The sequence below is a fragment of the Lithobates pipiens genome, unplaced genomic scaffold (genome assembly GCF_037356315.1).
Source record: "Lithobates pipiens isolate NorthernLeopardFrog02 unplaced genomic scaffold, aLitPip1_a1.2 Scaffold_11, whole genome shotgun sequence".
NCBI lineage: Eukaryota > Metazoa > Chordata > Amphibia > Anura > Ranidae > Lithobates > Lithobates pipiens.
In genome coordinates this window covers 27,208,275-27,228,372 of record NW_027507696.1, presented here as the reverse complement: position 1 = coordinate 27,228,372, position 20,098 = coordinate 27,208,275, and the positions used below count along the sequence as shown (strand labels likewise).

The window sequence follows — 20,098 nt, the reverse complement described above, 5'->3', positions numbered from 1 at the left end:
TTCAGATCCCCTCGGTGAGCAACTACAGCAGGGGTAAGGAGAGAGTGACAATGACTGAGCCATAGGAGCCCGTTGGCGAAGTCATGGCTCCAGGAATTCACACCCGCTTCGAAGAGCTCCCTTGCACAGGGTGGCCAGAGCTGCAGGATCATATGACTATCAATACAGTATATATATATATATATATATATATATATATATATATATATATATATATATATATATATATATATATATATATATATATATACACACACACACACGTCACTTTATTAGGTACATCTTGCCAGTACTGGTTGGACCCCTTTTGCCTTCAGAACTGCCCTAATTTGAGCATTATCCTGCTGGAAGTAGCCATCAGAAGATAGGTACACTGTAGTCAAAGGGATGGACATAGTCAGCAACAATACTCAGGTGGACCATGGCATCTAAACAATGCTTAATTGGTACTAAGGGGCCAAAAGTGTGCCAAGAAAATATCCCCCACAGCATTACACCACCAGCCTGAAGTGTTGATCCAAGGCAGGATGGATCCATGCTTTGTTAATGCCAAAGTCTTACATTTTTACAAAAGCAATATACCTTTGCCCATTGGTACCGACTAGTATTCTAACATTTTTGTTCTCCCCCAGTTCCTCTCCTTCACTCAACTAACGTAACCCCAGTGCTTAAAGAGGAGCAGGGAAGGGGCAAACAAGGACAATTTTCAAGCCAGCAGCTGGCTCACACGGTGCCCACGCTTGTAATATGCTACAGAATGAAACCCTGTGGCTTTGTGTAGTAAAAAAAAAAAAAAAAAAAAAAAAAAAAAAAAAAACGGGCAGGTGTGATCCATGCATCAGCTTGTTGTAAATTTTTGGGCATTTTGTAAAAGGCACCGCAAGGAATCCAGAAGGCATGGTAGGCTGGTTGAGAAAGGCTGCACTAGAGTACTGCAGTTAGAATTCACCTTCGTTAGTATACAGTTATAAGACAAAATTACAGACCGGCTACATTCACTTCACTCTGAGTTACTATGTTATAAAAAAAGAAAAGAAAACCTGAGCGTATGCGTGACCCACCAACACAATGTTACATAAATACAGGACTTAAAAAGTCTCCACACTTCAAATGCAAGTAAAATCAGTAAATACGCCCATTTATTATGCATCATGATCTTTGTTAACATAAAAACCAAACGCATATTACAAAAAAAAGGTACTGTATGTTACCGCTTTTGAAGAACATCTCAAAATATATATATATAAAGAAGAAAGAAAAACAAAACAAAAAAACAAACCTATTTCATTCATAGATAATCCTTTATATAAAAGCAGTATATTTTTTTTTCTGTCAAGAATCTTGTTACAGTTATAAATACAAGATATACACAGCCTCTCAGTAGGGAAAAGGTTTCTTACAAATATCTACATATAAAACATTAAAAGCAGTGCTCCGTTGATGTTCTTTTATTTTCATGGTTTATGTCTGTTTCAGAAAAATACATGTAGACTTTTATTCATTTAAACAGATGTGACAAAGTGCCCTAAGATTGACTTATAAAAAAAGAAAATAGTAATCTGCATATTCCTTTCAGCAAAGCAGTGTAGGAAGAGATTCAGTAATGACAGCTATGATTTGTGCCTGACACACACTACATAGCAGTTAAGGCTGGGGTGTAATAAATGAGGTGACCTTAATATTTGGACAGAGAACTAGAAACTAGGCAAGCTGAAATTAGCATTTACCTGTATTGTATTTGGAAGCCTCCTTAAATAAGGAATGTTGTCATTGTGTGATTAATATAGAACCCTAACACTAACAGGTAAAGTGCAATTAAAATAAAGCATAAGCAGTTATAGTACCTAGCATTGTATGCTTTAAACCATAAATACAAGGTATAGTGATGACATTCAAACATCAAGGTAGAAGTAACCCAAACCTGCGCAGAAACTGATATATCACTCTTTATATTGCATGTTTACTTTTTAGTAAACAAAAAAGATTTAAAAAAAAAAAAAAAAAAAAAAAAAAAAAAAAAGGAGAAAAGAAAAATAATTAAGAGAAAAAAAAAAAAAAAAAATACTAGTGGAAAGATCTGCCCCTACTTCTTTGCCTTGGTTCACACTATGAACCACATGTGATTCGCACAGGAACTGCACCGCAATCCCGTGCAATTCATTGCAATACTATTTGAACCTATTCATTTTGAATGGGCTCAAACTGCACCAAAGACACGCATGCACCTTTTTTTTGGAGCCGCACCACAACCAAATGGCATGGTAGTTTTGAACCATGCAATCTGGTGCAGGAAAACATGCTGCGTTTGGGGTGTTAACATTCTGACAACCGCAGCAGATTGCAAGTAGGGCAGTGCAGAAAACGCACACGGATCACAGAGTTTCTCACACCGCATTAGTGTGAACATAGGCTTATACAACAGGATAGGTTGGGGGGTGGTCAGACTATCCAAAAGAGGCCCACAGCAATAAAACCACAACGGAGATTCTAGCCCTCCCCCACTCTACCCAAAAATTAAGAAAAATATCTTCCATTCCAATTTAAGTGTCATCAGCTCTGATAAAGCTACTGAAACCTTTACATATTTATCCACAAATCTTAATGAAAGCTCTATAATATCATTAGATATATAGATGGAGATTATATATAATCACCAACTTAAAATGTATATTTACTGGCCCCAATATGGAGGATCCTTTTATTTTTTTAGAAGCAAGTTCAAAGATGTAGGTTTAAATCTCATAGTAATGAGCTGCTGCCATGTTTTTAAAGCCAAAGACTTGTGTACACGAGTGATTTGTTCAGCTAGAAACCACTTAGAAGGAACTCGGAATAATTTCAAGCATCTTGAATACAGTTGAATGGATGCTGCCTTTGCTCATGTACATAAGCCCTTACTCTACCACAAGCAACACTTTTGCTTCCATGTTTAGAAAATTCTGTCAGCAAAAATTTATTCCACCAAACATTCAAAATAAAAAGCTAGCCGGAAGTCAACATCAGTACCTACTGGCAGAACATCCGTGTTCTTATGTACATCGCTATTGCTAATGCACTGGGCTTTAAACTACGGCCACACATTTTTCATTTTGAATTTGGAGATGAGCTTGCCACTACCACTAAGGCAAGAGGTCGAAAGAGGGCCTAAGCCTTTAGAAATCAACATTTGTGAACTTAAAAAAAAAAAAAAAAAAAAAAAAACCTACAGGTCATACTTACCTCCACTGTGCAGTTTGTTTTGCACAGAGCGGCTCCGAACATCCTTTTATGGGGTCCCCCGGCAGCTCTTAAGGTTGCTCCCCACATCAGATAACCCTCTAGAAGCGCTCTCCTGAGGGGGTTACCTTGTGGGCGTGCTCCAAAGTCCAGCATTTGCACCCACAGACACGAATGCCGGACTAAGCCCCACGTCATTGGATTTGATTGAAAGCAGCAGGAGCCAATGGCTGTGCTGCTATCAATCTATCCAATGAAGAGCCGGGACCCCATGGAAAGAGGGAGAATGCACCCCCACTGAAGAGATGAAGGGGCTCAGGTAAGTAAAACAGGGGGCTGGGGGGCCCGGTGACTGCCAGGTGTTTTTTCACCTTAATGCATCCTTTAATTTACAACCCCTTTAAATGGCAAGTAGCACACACGGATGTTTGCTGACACATTACCTTCATCCAAATGCAGCACTTTGAAGTTAAAGCGCAATTAGGACTTGCTTAAATATCAAAGCTTGTGAGGGCTGTACTTTCATATGTCCAAAGCCTAAAAACATACATTCAAATGGAAACAGAGCAAGCATTTGAATGATTAATGATTAGAGGTGATTTTAAAGTGCTAAAATAGAGGCATGTCCTTTACTCTAGTAAATGTATATATATGCACTCCACGGGACTTGGCAACATTAAGATACCGCCGCTATATAAAGTTTACAGGAAGAATGTTTTGGACAGAAAAAAAGAAAAAATTGAAAATTGGGAGTTTGTTGCCTCCGACACCAAATTCCTTTGAATCTGTGCATGGTACCATGTAATCAAAAGGTTGTCAAGACATTCTAGAGTATAATTTCCAGTATTATAAACATGGCTCCGTCATAGTCCTCCACGAAAATGGCCAAAACAAAAGTGGCCCTTTGAATCTTGATATGAATTCAAAAGTACATTTTTACTGAAACTTACAGTTAGAAGAAGCTAAGCATTACACCTAAGACAACTGATGCAATATGCTGAAGAGTGGGACAAATTGCTAGAGCAAGAAAAAAAAAAAAAAAAAAAAAGGATCCAATTATTGCCTCAAATTTCTATAATACAAAATATTAGGCTAGGGAACCAAAATATTCTATCCATGCAAAATTTATTTTTTACAATAATCATTGCTTTTACATTAAGTGTCTGCTCTATGTCTTATGTCAGTGGTTCTCAACCTCAGTCCTCAAATACCCCTAACAGGCCATGTTTACAGGTTATCCTTCATGCTTTAAAATCAGCATTGGCATTTTGGACAGCTATTTTATCTAAGAAATTCCCAAAACATGGCTTGTTGGGGGTATTTGAGGACTGAGGTTGAGAACCACTGCCTTATATAATAAAGCATGGCAGGTGTCATATACTTTTGTTTGTTTTAACTTTTTTACAGCAAACTGTGCCGATTGTGAGGAAATCTTTGGGAAAATGTGGAGGGGTAGCAATGTTTTAGCCGGGACTGTATACTGCTGCACAGTAATTGTGCTTTACTGTTCCTCTTATTCTAGACTGGAATTCAGCTCAAACTGACTGAAAATACATTCTTCAGGTTTCATTCTTCTCTTATTAATTTTAATACAACAGGAGTTCAGGTGGGACCCAAACTTCAAGCTTTTGTCTTACAGGGAGAATTGCAAATTTGCTAAAGAAATACTATAATACTATAATGAAAATACGGTGCAACAACTATGTAAAAATTGAGTCATATAAAAAAATGTATTATGGTGATACAATTCAAATTGTGCACTAAAAACTGAAACTACACCACAGAAACCAATAAATCAAACTGATAATAGTGGCTTGTGAGCCAAAACACTACTGAGAATTTGATTTTGAAACCTGATGACAGCACACAGGACTATCAGTCTAAAACTGGGAATAGACTGGGCAGGAACTCGCTAAATTTCGATCCATCTGTGGGCAGGCTGGTTGCACTGAAGTTGCTCCATTAAAAGGACTTCAGTACAACCAATCTGTCATTTATTTTTTTTCACCAGATTACTGCCTGTGGCTATAGCAGCCAGCAGTGATCACTGTATTCTCCAGGTGGGGAAGACGCCTCACGCCCCCTGCTGGCAGAACACAATAGCGCTACATCAACACGAACTATTAATAGGGGAAATCAAGCAATTTTCTTTCCTTTAACCCATGTTGACAGAAAGAAAATTGCATAATATATGGCCTGCCTTAGCTGGTCCTGTGCACTTTTTGTTTTAGGAAAAAACCCTGTGCCCTTACAGACATCCCCCCACCTTTAGATTGCAGTGCAAAAAAGACTTGAATCAGGCCTTTTCTGCCTGGTATTCTATGTAAACAATGATATTTGGATGTTTCGGTTACAAACTCTTTACAGTGATTCTCTATAAACTCTTTACACTGGATTCTCTAAAAAAAATGGCAATCCCCCTGAAGAAACAGCTTTCTCAAGCAAATATAAAAAAATATAGTTTTCTCTTACTTCCTCCCACGCCACTGAAATATCGGTACTGTTAAAATGGTTTACATTTTTTAGGGAATTAACTAGTTTGTAGAAAGTATGAGAAAACCTCCATTTATTTTTTTTTACTGTAAATTAATACATTACTAATTCTTGTATATCAATAAAAGGTCTCTCTCTTCCTAGTAAACCAATATCCAGCTAACTTGTAAAAGGTTGGTTGCCAGAATAGTTTTCAGCTTCTTGATTAAATATACCTCTTCAAAATACCAATATTATGTTTTTAATTTGAGTTTATTTTATATGTTAAGATATTTTTTAAAGAGATTTGTTGCCTTATTTTAGCCAGTTTTGGGCTGATGCTGGAAAAAAATTTTTTCATAATACCTTAGCTGATTGAAACAATGTCATAATAAAATGCAATGGGCAATTGCATGTACTGTATCTAGATAAGTCAATGATCCAGTTCTCTGCTCTATTTTTTGTGTAATGTATGTGACAGCACAGTGGGGAAAGATGTATAAAAACTACCCATACCAGCTAATCAAATTATTTTGTTAAGCAGCTAGAAATTTCCATAAAGCACCTTATAGTAAAACACACCTTTGTCATCTTTTCATTACCACGTTTTGTTCTATACTGCTGCTAGATTTTTTGGTGACATTTTTAGATATATGTAATAATTTTCTGTGTAAACACTTGATAAGACTGAGAACATGGCAACATGCTAAACACAGATGAAATGGACAACATACTAAAGAATAAAGAAAATAGTTAAAGCTTGACTTCTTACTCTGACAAATTTGATATTCAAAAGGCAGCACATTGAATAATAAATCTTGTAAATTAAATAGACTACCTATCCATTCTTAAAGTAGGCCTTGATCTATCTATTTAGCCCAAAGGAATTGTTAAAAATGTGCTTGATGTATGGTGGTGAAACATCCTATAATATTTGCTATGACAAACATTCTGTAAAAGCAGCTGTACCTACACTTCCATCACACCAAGCCATTTTGGAATAGTCCCCAAGGACTCAAATGGAAAAATGTGTACAAACATAATGTAACAAAAAGTAATAAATACTATTTACAAAGCTGATGAAGTCACTTTCTTTGCCTTACAATATCAAGTTCAGCTGAAGTAGGTTTTAACGTAAAGGTTTAGCTACTGGGCAAATACAGCTGCAGTTTGATTGTTCTGACCTACCAAGAATTATCGAGATATGTCTGGTGGTTTGCTGGTTAAGAGAGAATGGTGGTTTGGGAATTCCTGCAGCAACGTATTCGTCATAAGACAAGTGTCTCCGTAAACAGATTATTGATAACTGCAGTCCAGAAGACAAGGCTAGTCAGAATATGCAGCAAGAAAGGCAAAACCAAGTCTTCTCCCACCTTTCTCCAACAAAGAAAAGAATGGAAATGTACTAGCAGGCACTGTAAGGTGTATCACAACACCAGCTCTCATTGCATATGGTACCTTTCAGAGGTCAATGCTTCGTCACCGCAATATCTATTTTTTTTCCCAACAGTCAATATAAAATGCAATGACAAGGTTCGAGGTAGCATAAACAAAAATAAATCACAATCTCAAACCTTTAGCTGCTTTACTGCTGGAGATTTCTGCTACACATGCAACCTCCCATGCAGTGAATAGGTAACATTGACCAATATTTTAGACAAGAAATAAAATAAAACAGTGACAGACTTCCTAGTGTCTGCATGGAGGTCCAATGTAGAAGAAATGTTTGTTTTTCTGTTCATTATTTTCAGCAGAGTTTGGTACATTCGCTTAGCTTTCTCCTTGAAGTGTCATCAAGGGGGAACTTGGAAAACAGTCACACACTGGTGTCTTGTAGCAGTGGTTCTATATCCTCGTCACTGCTGCGGTCTGGGTTATTTGTCTGTGGGTTGCTACTAATGGTGTGTTTTCCACCAGCATTATTTTTGGTGGAGTGACTGTTGTGTTCAGGTATGAACAAGGCCACCATGAAAGCAAGAAGAACAGCAACGGCTCCAAATAAAAATGGTGGTCCTGGGATGACTGCTCCCTGTGAATGAAAACAAAATGATCAAGACCTAAGAAATGTGTTACAACAAATGCATGCAGAATTTTGGAGGTGGTCAGTCCAGTCAAGGGAAAAGCAATTGAACTGAAGCACATATGTACTAAAAGTACAAATGCTCAGCCCAAGTAGCGGAATTTTCGCTCACATTTGGAAGTGTACAACTGCAGCCACTAGCAATAGCTGTGTGACAATTTCACCATGCATGAAGACTAACAAGTCTCAGCCGAAGCGATTCATTAAGTTCAGTAGTGTTTTTTTGCTGACTCAAAGATGCAGAAACAGTGGGATACATGACGTTTTGCTGCAGTACATCCAATGTAGGACTTTGCCTTGAAACACATTTTATTATTCTGTTAGTACTCTAAAAAATTACATTACAATTTAGTACATTAGGTGTCCCAGATATTGCTTGCTGGATTCATTAAGACTGACTTGGCCTCTATATAGTCTGAGCTCTCAAAAGGACTGGATAATCTCTGCTTATCCACACAAGTATAAGTAAATGTGGATACGAAGAACTAAATAGGTTCCTCTTTTGTAGAGGTCATATTATATATCTAACCAAGCTGGCTGTCGAGTTACTAGGTTTTTAATGTTGCCCTAGCATGCACGTGATTATACCCAAAGATAGGCAGACATTTTTCAGTGAATAATATTGAAAAAATATGTGCCTGAAAAGGGGTAGGAAGAGAAAATGCACAAATTAATAGCCTCAATGATTATTGCGTATTATAAAAAAAAAAATATGTTTTCAATTAAATACAACCCAAATTCCAAAAAAGTTGGAACGCTGTGTAAAAATTACATAAAACATAAGGCAAATGATCTGCAATGCTCATCAATCCATATTTTATTCACAATAGAAAGCATAAAAAGTTTAAACTGAGAAAATGTACCATTACAAGAAAAAAAGGTAATTTTAAAATGAATGGCAACAGCGCGTCTTAAAAAAGTTGAGACAGGGCCATGTTTACCGCGGTGTAGCATCCCCTCTTAACATCACTCTAAACATCTGTGAACTGCGGAGACCAGTTGCTGACGTTTTGGGAGAGGAATGCTGCCCTAGGCTTGCCCGATATAGGATTCTAATTGCTCAACAGTCCTGGGTCCTACTTTGTTGTATTTTTCATTTCAAGATGTGCCAAATATTTTCAACTGGTGAAAGGTGCGGACTGCAGGTAGGCAAGTTAAAATGATTATAACTTTTTTTTTTTTTTTTAAATAAACAAACATATCATACTTACCTCCAATGTGCAGTTCGTTTTGCACAGTGTGCAGAGAGGGAGAGCGTGTCTCCGCCGAGGGGATGAAGGGGCTCGGGTAAGCAAAACTGGTCACTGCCAGAATTTTCACCTTAATGCATAGGATGCATTAAGGTGAAAACGCACATGGGTTTACAACCCCTTTAAGCACCCAGACTATTCTACTATGAAGCCAAACTGATAAAGTATGCAGTTTAGCATTACCCTGCAGAAATATGCAAGGTCTTCCCTGAAAAGGACATCATCTGGATGGAACCATATGCTGCTCCAAAACGTGGACATATCTGAGCATTGATAGTGCCTTTCTAGGTGTGCATGCTGCCCATTCCATACGCACTAATGCGCCCACATACCATCAGAGATGTAGGCTTTTGAATGGAGCGCTGATAACACCTCTCTTTAGTCTGGAGGGCGTGGCACCCATGGTTGCCCAAAAAAAAAAAAGAAATGTCAAACTTCGATTCATCTGAGCACAGTACAGTTTTCCACTGTACAACAGAGCAATTTAAAGAGCTTTAGCCCAAAGAATAGAACAGAGTTTCTGGATCATGTTCAGATATGGCTTTTTCTTTGCATGATGGAGCTTTAACTTTTTTTGGATGGCATGGTGAACTGTGTTCACAGACTGATGATTGGTGGAAGTATTCCTGAGCCTATGCAGTGATGTCCATAACAGAATCATGCCAGTTTTTAACCACTTGCCGACCGCCGCACGACGATGTACGTCCTATTTTTGAAGAGGGATATCTCGGTAACAGCAGCAGCTGCTGCCACAACCGAGATATCCATCTCTTCAGGCGGCGGTCAGCTGTACGATAACGGTGGTCTCCGCGGTGGATTCGCCGCAAGATCACCGCTATCGGTGGCGGGAGAGGTGCCACCCCCCCTCCCGCCGCCCTCCCTCACCTTCCGCCACTTACCGGAGCCGTCGGTAGCGGCGGAGGCGATCGGGTCCTTTCGTCTGCTGGGCATAGAGACAAGTGAGGCTAAGATGGCCCCCACTCGTCTCTATACCATAGGAGGGCGGAAGCGACGTCAAAACGTCACTTCCGCCCATACCTCTTAAAGGTATATTTTTTTTAGATGTCAGATTTTCTTTTTTTCTTTTTTGTTTTTTTTGTTGCATTTTAGCCCAAATATGAGATCTGAGGACTTTTTGACCCCAGATCTCATATTTAAGAGGACCTGTCATGCTTTTTTCTATTACAAGGGATGTTTACATTCCTTGTAATAGGAATAAAAGTGATCCATTTTATTTTTTATTTTTTTTAAAACAGTGTAAAAATAAATAAAATCAATTAAAATAAATAAGAAAAAATTTTTTTTTTTTAAAACACCCCGTCACGACGAGCTTGCGCACAGAAGCGAGCGCATACGTGAGTAGCGCCCGCATATGAAAACGGTGGTCAAACCACACATGTGAGGTATCGCCGCGATCGGTAGAGCGAGAGCAATAATTCTAGCCCTAGACCTCCTCTGTAACGCAAAAAAATGCAACCTGTAGATTTTTTAAAATGTCGCTTATGGAGATTTTTGAGGCTAAAAGTTTGACGCCATTCCATGAGCGGGCGCAATTTTGAAGCGTGACATGTTGGGTATCAATTTACTCGGCGTACCATTATCTTTCACAATATAAAAAAAATTGGGCTAATTTTACTGTTGTCTTATTTTTTTTTATTTAAAAAAGTGATTTTTTTCCAAAAAAAGTGCGCTTCTAAGACCGCTGCGCAAATACGGTGTGAAAAAAAGTATTTCAATGACCGCCATTTTATTCTCTAGGATGTTAGAAAAAAAAACAATATAAAATGTTTGGGGGTTCTAAGTAATTTTCTAGCAAAAAAAACTGTTTTAAACATGTAAACACCAAGTCTGAAAAAGAGGCCTGGTCCTTAACCACTTCAGCTCCGGACCAATAAATACCTTAAGGACCAGAGGTCTTTTTGCAATTTCGCACTGCGCTGCTTTAACTGGTAATTGCGCGGTCATGCAATATTGCACCCAAACGAAATTTGCGTCCTTTTCTTCCCACAAATAGAGCTTTCTTTTGATGGTATTTGATTGCCTCTGCGATTTTTTTTTTTTTGCGATATAAATGGAAAAAGAGTGAAAATTTTTAAAAAAAAAGATATTTTCTTTTTTGTTATAAGAAAAATCGAATAAACTAAATTTTAGTCATACATTGAGGGCAAAATTTATTCAGCCACATGTCTTTAGTAAAAAAAATGTCAATAAGCGTATATTTTTTGGTTTGCGCAAAAGTTATAGCGTCTACAAACTAGAGTACATTTTCTGGAATTTACACAGCTTTTAATTTATGACTGCCGATCTCATTTCTTGAGGTGCTAAAATGGCAGGGCAGTACAAACCCCCCCCAAATGACCCCATTTTGGAAAGTAGACACCCCAAGGAAATTGCTGATGGGTATGTTGAGCCCATTGAATATTTATTTTTTTTGTCCTAAGGGATTGAATGACCAAAAAAAAATTTTTTTTTTACAAAAAGTTGTCACTAAATGATATATTGCTCACACATGCCATGGTTATATGTGGAATTGCACCCCAAAATATATTCCGCTACTTCTCCCGAGTATGGGGATACCACATGTGTGGGACTTTTTGGGAGTCTAATCGCGCACGGCACCCCGAAAACCAATCACCACCTTCAAGATTTCTAAGGGTGCAAATTTTTGATTTAACTCCTCACTACCTATCACAGTTTCGAAGGCCATAAAATGCCAAAATAGCACAAAACCCCCCAAAATGACCCCATTTTGGAAAGTAGACACCCCAAGCTATTTACTGAGAGGCATGTTGAGTCCATGGAATATTTTATATTTTGCCACAAGTTGCGGGAATATTACAAACTTTTTTTTTTTTGCACCAAGTTGTCACTAAATGATATATTGCTCACACATGCTATGGGCATATGTGAAATGACACCCCAAAATACATTCTGCTGCTTCTCCTGAGTACGGGGATACCACATGTGTGGGACTTTTTGGGAGTCTAGTCGCGCACGGCACCCCGAAAACCAATCACCACCTTCAGGATTTCTAAGGGTGCAAATTTTTGATTTAACTCCTCACTACCTATCACAGTTTCGAAGTCCATAAAATGCCAAAATAGCACAAAACCCCCCCAAATGACCCCATTTTGGAAAGTAGACACCCTAAGCTATTTACTGAGAGGCATGTTGAGTCCATGGAATATTTTATATTTTGCCAAAAGTTGCGGGAATATTACAAACTTTTTTTTTTTTGCACAAAGTTGTCACTAAATGATATATTGCTCACACATGCTATGGGCAGAAGTCAAATTACACCCCAAAATAAATTCTGCTGCTTCTCCCGAGTACGGGGATACCACATGCGGGGGAATTTTTGGGAGCCTAGCCACGTACGGGACCCCGAAAACCAAGCACTGCCTTCCGGATTTGAATATAAAATGCTACCAAAAAACCTGTTAGCGATGGCAGGGATCAGGCCTGACTCTGCGATCGCTGCAGTTATGTGTTTAGTGTTTTGTAAGTGACAGTGATCGATCGATACTGCACTTGGGTGGGCTGGGCAGAGGGGCAAAACGCAGGTGCCAGCAGGTATTTGGGCTGATCCCGCTAACAATGCGTTTTTTTGGAACCCTAAACTGCTGGGGACGCTAGTATAGATCTGATCAGATATTGATCTGTTCAGATTCTATACCACTACGGGAGGTGTATGCTTTGCGTGTGGGTGTTAGCGGTACTGGCACTAACCTAGCGCTGCCTGGGGCGACGCAGACCCTGACCCTAAAACCTAATTGATATCACCCGCCGGGTGATCAGGGGGTTAAACCTTTATTGGGTAATAAATGGTGGGTGCCCTGATGCTATAAAACACAAACTAACCAGAGTCACCCGTAACACTTATACGGTGATCAGTGGTGAAAGGGTTAACTAGGAGCAATCAGGGGGTTCAAATTTTTATTAGGTAGTATATGGGGGTCCCTGGCGCTATATAAAAACCTGACGGGGAACCTAAATAACTAACTGGCTAACCAGCGTCACCAGTGACACTTATACTGTGATCGCTGGTGAAAGGGGGTGAAAGGGTTAACTAGCAGCAATCAGGGGGTTAAAACCATTATTGGGTAGTATATCGGGGTACCTAGCGCTATAAAAACCTGGCGGTGAACCTAAAAAAATAACTAGCTACCTAGCGACACTGATGCAGCGTTCAGAAAAATTATCGCTTAGTGACACTGGCAAAAGGGGGTGAAAGGGTTAATCGGGGGGCGATCGGGGGGGGGTTTGTGTGCCTGTGTGTACCTACATGTCAGTGTAGTGTTGGTGCACACTTACTTTTACTCTTCTCCTCGTAGTCCGGTCAAAAAGACCGCCCCGAGGATAATGACATCACTTCCTCCTTCCTGTGTAAACAATACACAGGGGAGGAAGCTTCTCATTGGCCAGGAGCGATCCAGAGGGGGTGGCCGAAAACCAACGGCCATCCCCTCATCACGGAGCGCTCCTGGACCGAATCGGACCGCCGTAACCAGCGGGAGGGGGTCCGATCGGACCCCCCACCCGCTGGAAGGCAATCACGTAGATGTACGTGATTGTGCCTGCCTGTGCCATTGTGCTGACGTACATTGGCAATACGGCGGTCCTGAAGTGGTTAAGTGGTTAAATGCAGTGCTGTCTGAAGGTCCGAAGATTACAGGCATTCAGTATTGCATTTTGGCCTTGTTCCATGCACACACATTTCTCTAGCGTCTCTTAATCTTTTGATATTATGTACTCTACATGAAGATATAAAGTCATTGCAATTTTATGTTGAAGAACATTATTCTGAAATAGTTTAACAATTTTTAGATGCAGCTTTTAAAAGGTTTGTGAACCTCTGCCAGTCTTTACTTCTGAGACACTGACTCTCTAAGATGCCCTTTTTATAACCAATCAGGTTACTGATCTGTTGCCAACTAACCTAATTAGTTTCAAAATGTTCTGTCTTCCTTGTTAATACCACTTTGCAAGCTTTTTGTTGCCCTGTCCCAAACTTTGAGACGTGTTGCTGCCATCAACTTCATAATTACCTTATTTTTTTCTTAAAGACCTTGTAAACCCCAAAGTAAAAAAACAAACAAAACAAAAAAAAGCACGCAAGACAAAAAGGCACAATGAGCTAGTATGCATCGCATACTAGCTAATTATGAAATATTTACCTTAGAACGAAGTCCTGCAACGGTGCCCACACACCGCTGACATCTTTCCCAGTGTTTCTTCTGGTTTCACGGGCTCCGTCGCCGTGACTGGTCAGAGCCACGATGACGTCACTCCCACACACAGGAGCTGCCAGGCACGGGCCTGAAGAAATGGCACGGACGGACATTTCTTTAGCGCGCATGCGCCAATGACTTAATAGCCGGCCTTTACAGTAAATATCTCCTAAACAATGCAAGTTTAGGAGATATTTACAGTACCTATAGGCAAGCCTTATGATAGGCTTACCTACACGTAAAAAAGGACTTCCTCTTTAAAATGGTTAATTTCTCGGTTTAAAAGAAGTTTGGGAACTCTTTTTTTACATTTTTAAAGAAACCAATTATTTACTGAGGTGGATGCAGCACTGGTCTGATGCTACATCTGTCCCTCACTGGCTCAAAGACTGAGAACCGAGTGATCAAACACCACTGATCGCTCAGTTCTCAGTGAGCGGTTGACCATCAGTGACCAGCTCTTTGCTCTGCCTCCTACCCCACCCACTTACCCACCTTGATTGCTGGGCTATGGAGGGTGCGGGAGCCGCTGGCTCAGGTTCTCAGCAGCTCCTGGGTAGATCTCAAACCATACCCAACCTGAACTGGCTCAGTGACATCAGACAACAGAGGGCTTCAGCCCACTGCCTACTGAAAGCATGTCACAGTAGTGCAGAATAAATTGCACTCCTGTGATCCACAAAAAACGAGCTTTGGGTGGACTTCTTTAAAGCATCTGATGCGTTTTAGATTTTCTATTGTGAAAAAATATGGGTTGATGAGATTTGCAAAATCATTGCATTCTGTTTTTAATGTACATTTTACACAGCATCCCTCAGATCAAAACAGAGTGATATTATTTATACGGTAAGTGTGTACACAGATAAATGAGCTAAAAATATTCACCATCTCTTTAGAACATTTATCAAGCTGTGTTTAAGTATGGGCAACTTTAATGTGGCCTAACCATGTGTGGTTAAGACACTCAGAGTACAGTGGTCTTTTAGGTCCACAAACATGCTGCATGTACCTAACATGTATGGGCAACATAACAAGCTGGTTTGTAATACCTCAAAGAATAATTTAATTTGGAGACGTGCATTTACTTACTTCCTCAATGGGATCCTTACTGGTAGTCTTGTCTTCAGAGCTAGGTACTGGTACTAATCCTCCAAGCTCAACGTGGAAGAGAAAGAAAACAAAGCCATACAGTGCTGGTCCCAGGCCATTGCATAAACCTCGAATGCCAGTCACCATACCTTGTGCAGCACCTGCAGAAAAAAAAAAAATGGATTTTTGTACTCCCTATAAAATTACTTTCTTGGGGGTTCATTGAGGGACACAGAAAGTCTTTAATTTTTGGAGTTATACTGCTTCTTACAGGAGAGCTATCCAGAATAACCATCTTCACTTACAGAATGCCTATATTTTGTAGCAAAGCAGTACAGACAAGCATGGTCATAAAACAGAGAAATGTGCTTGCAGATCAAAGCCACAAGAAGGATCTTCTGCCAAAAACTGACATCAGCTGAAGCCTACAAAATCCACCTGGTACAACTTAGAGAATGTGTAAACAGAAGACCAGGTGGCAACCTTGCACATCAGTAAAACATTTGCTTTTTGACCAAATGCCAAGGAACTCCCAGATCTAGACGAGTGCGCTCCTTGGCAGGAAAGGATGTGGCCAGATCCTTCAGTCCATAAGTTTGAAAAACAGTCAGACCGAGCCACAGAGATGAAGGAATGAAGCTGTGAGTGAATCTACGGGGCCCATCATAGATTACAAAAACTGATTCTGTGGTTGAGAGATAGACTCTCACAAATCAAACCACATCCTGGCAATGCATAGAAATTTTCTTTTGGTGAGCTGAAGATAGACGGAAAGAAAAAAACATGTCCTGGTTAAGGTGAAAAACAAAACTATCTTAGGCAATAAGAAAATCCTGGATCTCCCCATCAACCCATCCTTATGCAATACCAGAAAAGATTATTTGCAGGATCTGCCAGCTGAGCCACTAATCTCAAAGAGGTGATGGCTACAAGGAACACCACCTTGTGGGTTAAAGAATATATCTAACGTGTTTCAAATAGCGGTTTCTGAAGCACAGAGAGAATCGTATTATAATCAGTGGAATCGCAGGAGAATAAAACAGGGGAAGCTACATAGGAAATTCCCTCTACACAGATCTTATTTAAGGAGTGAGAGGGGCCAACTGTCTCTGAAAACGGAAAGGCCAAAAACCTGACCCTATATAGTACCAAGGGACAATCACTTGTCTAGATTTAGCTGCAGGAACAAAATTTGTCTCACACAACTAGTAGGGTGGAAGCCCTGACACTCACACCAACGTCTTCTATGTCTGATGAAAAACCTTGAGTGTGAAGTAGCCTTCCTACCTTTTAGCAATGTAAGAATCATGGATTCAGAGATGTCCAGTGTCTCAACACAAGGGCTTCAACATCCATGTTGTTAAAGTCAACAACCCTGTAGCAGCATGGTAAATCTGAGACAAAATAACCTGAAAATCTGGTATAGTCCAAAGGGTGTCCAAAAGGAGTCTTATGAAGGAAAACCCCAACCACCTGGACTAGTCCAGAGCAATGCAGATCACTGGCATATCTTCCACCTCAATCCTGAAAAACAGATGAGGAAGACATTTTGAGGGTGTATTGGTCCCACACAATTAGCACTGTTTCCGCTAGAGGATCCCTCTAGCTAAAGACAAATCTGTCCAGTTTGTTGTTGAAGCTGGAAACCTAAAGGTCCACATCCAGCGTCCCACCACCTGCAACACAAGTCCTGACCACCACTGGATGTAGGGACCACTTCAGTGCATCTGAATAATGTTGGCTGAGGAAGTCTGCCTTCCAAATGTGTATGCTCGGAATGTACACAAAAGACCAAGCAAGAACAGGCCAAGGACAGGATCCAATCTACTTCCTTTGTTGTGGCAAAACTTCTGGTTTCTTCTCAATAATTGATGTGGCATGGCCTGACTAAATCCAGATAGAATATGCTTCCAACAGAATGGTCCCGTACTGCAGAGATGGCCAAACTGCCCAAAATTTGAGGATGTTAATCAGGAGAAAAGATCACCATGTCCCCTGCACCAGCAAGGTACCCAAGAATCTTCTCCAGATGAGAATAAAGGACTTGCCCAATTCCAAAGCTGGATTCCTGAGCCATCAAGGCAGAACCACCTGGTCATGGGTGCCAAACAAATCAGTCTTCTGTCCAAGGATTAGAATGACTTGTTCTAAAATGAAAGAATGTTGCGTTGCAAAAGATTGGAATAAAAAATAAAAAAAATTGTAAAAGCAACTGCCTTCACAGAGGCTTCAATCAGGCTCAATACTCTTACACAAAAGCAGAGAGTTGGACGACTCCTGGACTGGAGAGCCTGAAATTTCTCTGGTTTGATGTGCACATATTGATAGTCACATTTCTAGCAGCCGGTGACATCATGCTTTACAAACTCCTAACAAAAATAATAACTGGACATTTTTTACCTGCAAAATGATTATTTTTATTGTTTTTTTAAGGTGAACTTGGCCTTTAATGACTAATGGCCCATAAGTCGGCAACACTGCAAACGTACAAAATCTGTGGGAGAAGGCATGAGAGTATGCTTGTGGCCTCTGTGGTCAGAGTGTGCAAATAATTAGGTTGTTTGGGCTATAAAATCTTGCATTACTCTAACCAGAGACATCAGAGCAGTTAGTAGGGTTAGTTAGGGGCCATTAGAGCAGGCCTTATCCCCTGATTTTAAAAAATAGGCAAGTTGCAATTGCGTAGGGGTAAGGCAATGTAGGGCTCAGGGTAATAAGCAAGGCTTCAGGTACTCCAGAAACTGAGACAGCAGTAGCAGGTGAGGGTTGAATGATCAGAAGTCATAAAAGTCCCTGTAGGCAACTAGAAATTTTGAAGGTGCCCAAAGACCTATGTAACTGAGGTAGCTCCTGGTGTGCAGCCAGACTGCCTCACTCACAAAGTTAGTCTTCAGAGACAGGGCAAATGCTGAAGCAATAACTGCTGCTCTGATCACGTAAGGTGTTCTGCTGCTAATTTTTACCAGTGCAGAGTCTAAAAATCACCCTACACAGAACCCAGTGCCCGAAGGTCACTTCCAGGATATCCTCACAATATCATGTCTAGAAGGGTCTGGACGTGACATTCCAAAAACCAAGCCAAGGACAGTTGCCCCTGGATAACTGCAACTGCAGAGGCAAGCATGGTTTATTGAATAATAAAAATCCTTAAGACCCCTTTCACACCACACCGCACCTTGCGTCGGCGGTAAAACACCGCTATTTTTAGCGGCGTTTTACCGCCGGATTTGCGGCGCATTTTGGCCGATAGCGGGGCGTTTTTACCCCCGCTAGCGGCCGCGAAAGGGTTAAAACCGCCGGCAATACGCCGCAATAGCGGCGTTTTGCCAGCGGCATTACAGCGCTGCCCCATTGATTTCAATGGGCAGCAGCGGTGGAGGAGCGGTAAACACACCGCTCCTTCACCGCTCCAAAGAAGCTGCTGGCAGGACTTTTTTCTGACGTCCTGCCAGCGCACCGCTGTAGTGTGAAAGCCCTCGGGGCTTTCACACTACACACAATGGTGCAGCTTCTTTAGGGCGTTTTCCAGGCGCTATTTCTAACGCTATAGCGCCTGCAAAACGCCCTGGTGTGAAAGGGGTCTAAGAGAATTTAAAAAAAGGTGCTATCAAAAAATAGGTTCCATTTTCATGCAGCAGAGCTGAAGAAAAGATGTTCATCCTACTAGGCCACTGAGGAATGCTGGTAGGAGAGGTTATCCTGGGATGGCCAACATTTTTTTGTTTGCCTGGGTCCAACCCTTCTATAGGCGGCAGTATGAACTGAAGGTAAAAGACTTTGTGTACCCCATTGGATGAGAAAGAAAACATTATGCTAGATCATGGAATATGAGTAATGTGAACCTAAGGGCTTTAAAGTGTTACTAAACCCACACAGTAAAATCAGTCTGTATATGCAGTAAAGCATGCTTGTTATACTCACTGTGGAACCCAAGAGGTTAATCCTTGCACTGTGTATAAAGGCTAAGTGATCCCGTCTTCTCTGATCCTCTTCTTCATTAACTGACTCCAACCCATCTCCTGATAGAACAGAGCATTAGGAGTCAGGCTGCAAATGCTCAGTTTGGTGTGTATTGCTAGAGCGTTTTTTTTTTTATCTTGGGAGAGTGCATGTGATCAGCACAGGGTCAATTTGCACTCTCCAGACAGGGAATCAAGGGAGAATGAAAACTCCTCCTACAAGCTTAAGCAGACAGGGATAAAAGTCACAAGACTCCTATATACTGCTGATGAGATAAAGGTATTTAGCAGATTATATTTGCTAAAATAATAGCATTCCCATGTTGTGTACTGTGGGAGACTAGATATAGTGAATGCAGGTTCTGGGTTTAGTAACACTTTAAAGTTGATGTGCATGTTCAATCTACAATAGCATAATAAATGTGGCCACAGAGAGGAATACAAACAGAGAAGCGGCACAATACCAATTCTTTAGTAACTGATAAATCCAGGTAAAACACCACTAGTTATACATTCTTTCAAAGTAATTTAATACATCTAGTTAAGTACTGAAAGCTGTTCATATATTAGCTTTCTGTAGTCTCCTGAACAGCAGGCCTCAGACTGGGAGAGGGAAGTGTAGCCTTGGGCTACAACTCTACAGCTTAGTATAATGCTGTCAATCTTACACTGGGATCTTGCTGACAGGAAAATAAAAGGGAGTAAGCAGAGCAATGATCCTATCATTGTTCATATACTTTTATTTATTCATTCAGCATGCCGAGGGAAGCCCAGTTCCCACGTAAATCTGCTTAACTCCAG

At 40.4% G+C, this 20,098-nt stretch overlaps 1 protein-coding gene across 1 annotated transcript in view; it reads right to left on the bottom strand.

Annotated features, from left to right (window-relative positions):
- Nucleotides 1–1,117: 1,117 nt before the first annotated feature.
- The window catches only part of LOC143961017 (hippocampus abundant transcript 1 protein-like), a 106,586-nt gene continuing 87,605 nt past the window's right edge, over nucleotides 1,118–20,098 (bottom strand). Inside the window, exons 11-12 of the mRNA XM_077470131.1 lie at nucleotides 15,339–15,499; nucleotides 1,118–7,717 (exon numbers count right to left, since the gene is read on the bottom strand). Of these exons, the coding sequence (XP_077326257.1) occupies nucleotides 7,505–7,717; nucleotides 15,339–15,499 (374 nt within the window). The 3' untranslated portion in view covers nucleotides 1,118–7,504. The remainder of the gene's footprint in view (nucleotides 7,718–15,338; nucleotides 15,500–20,098) is intronic.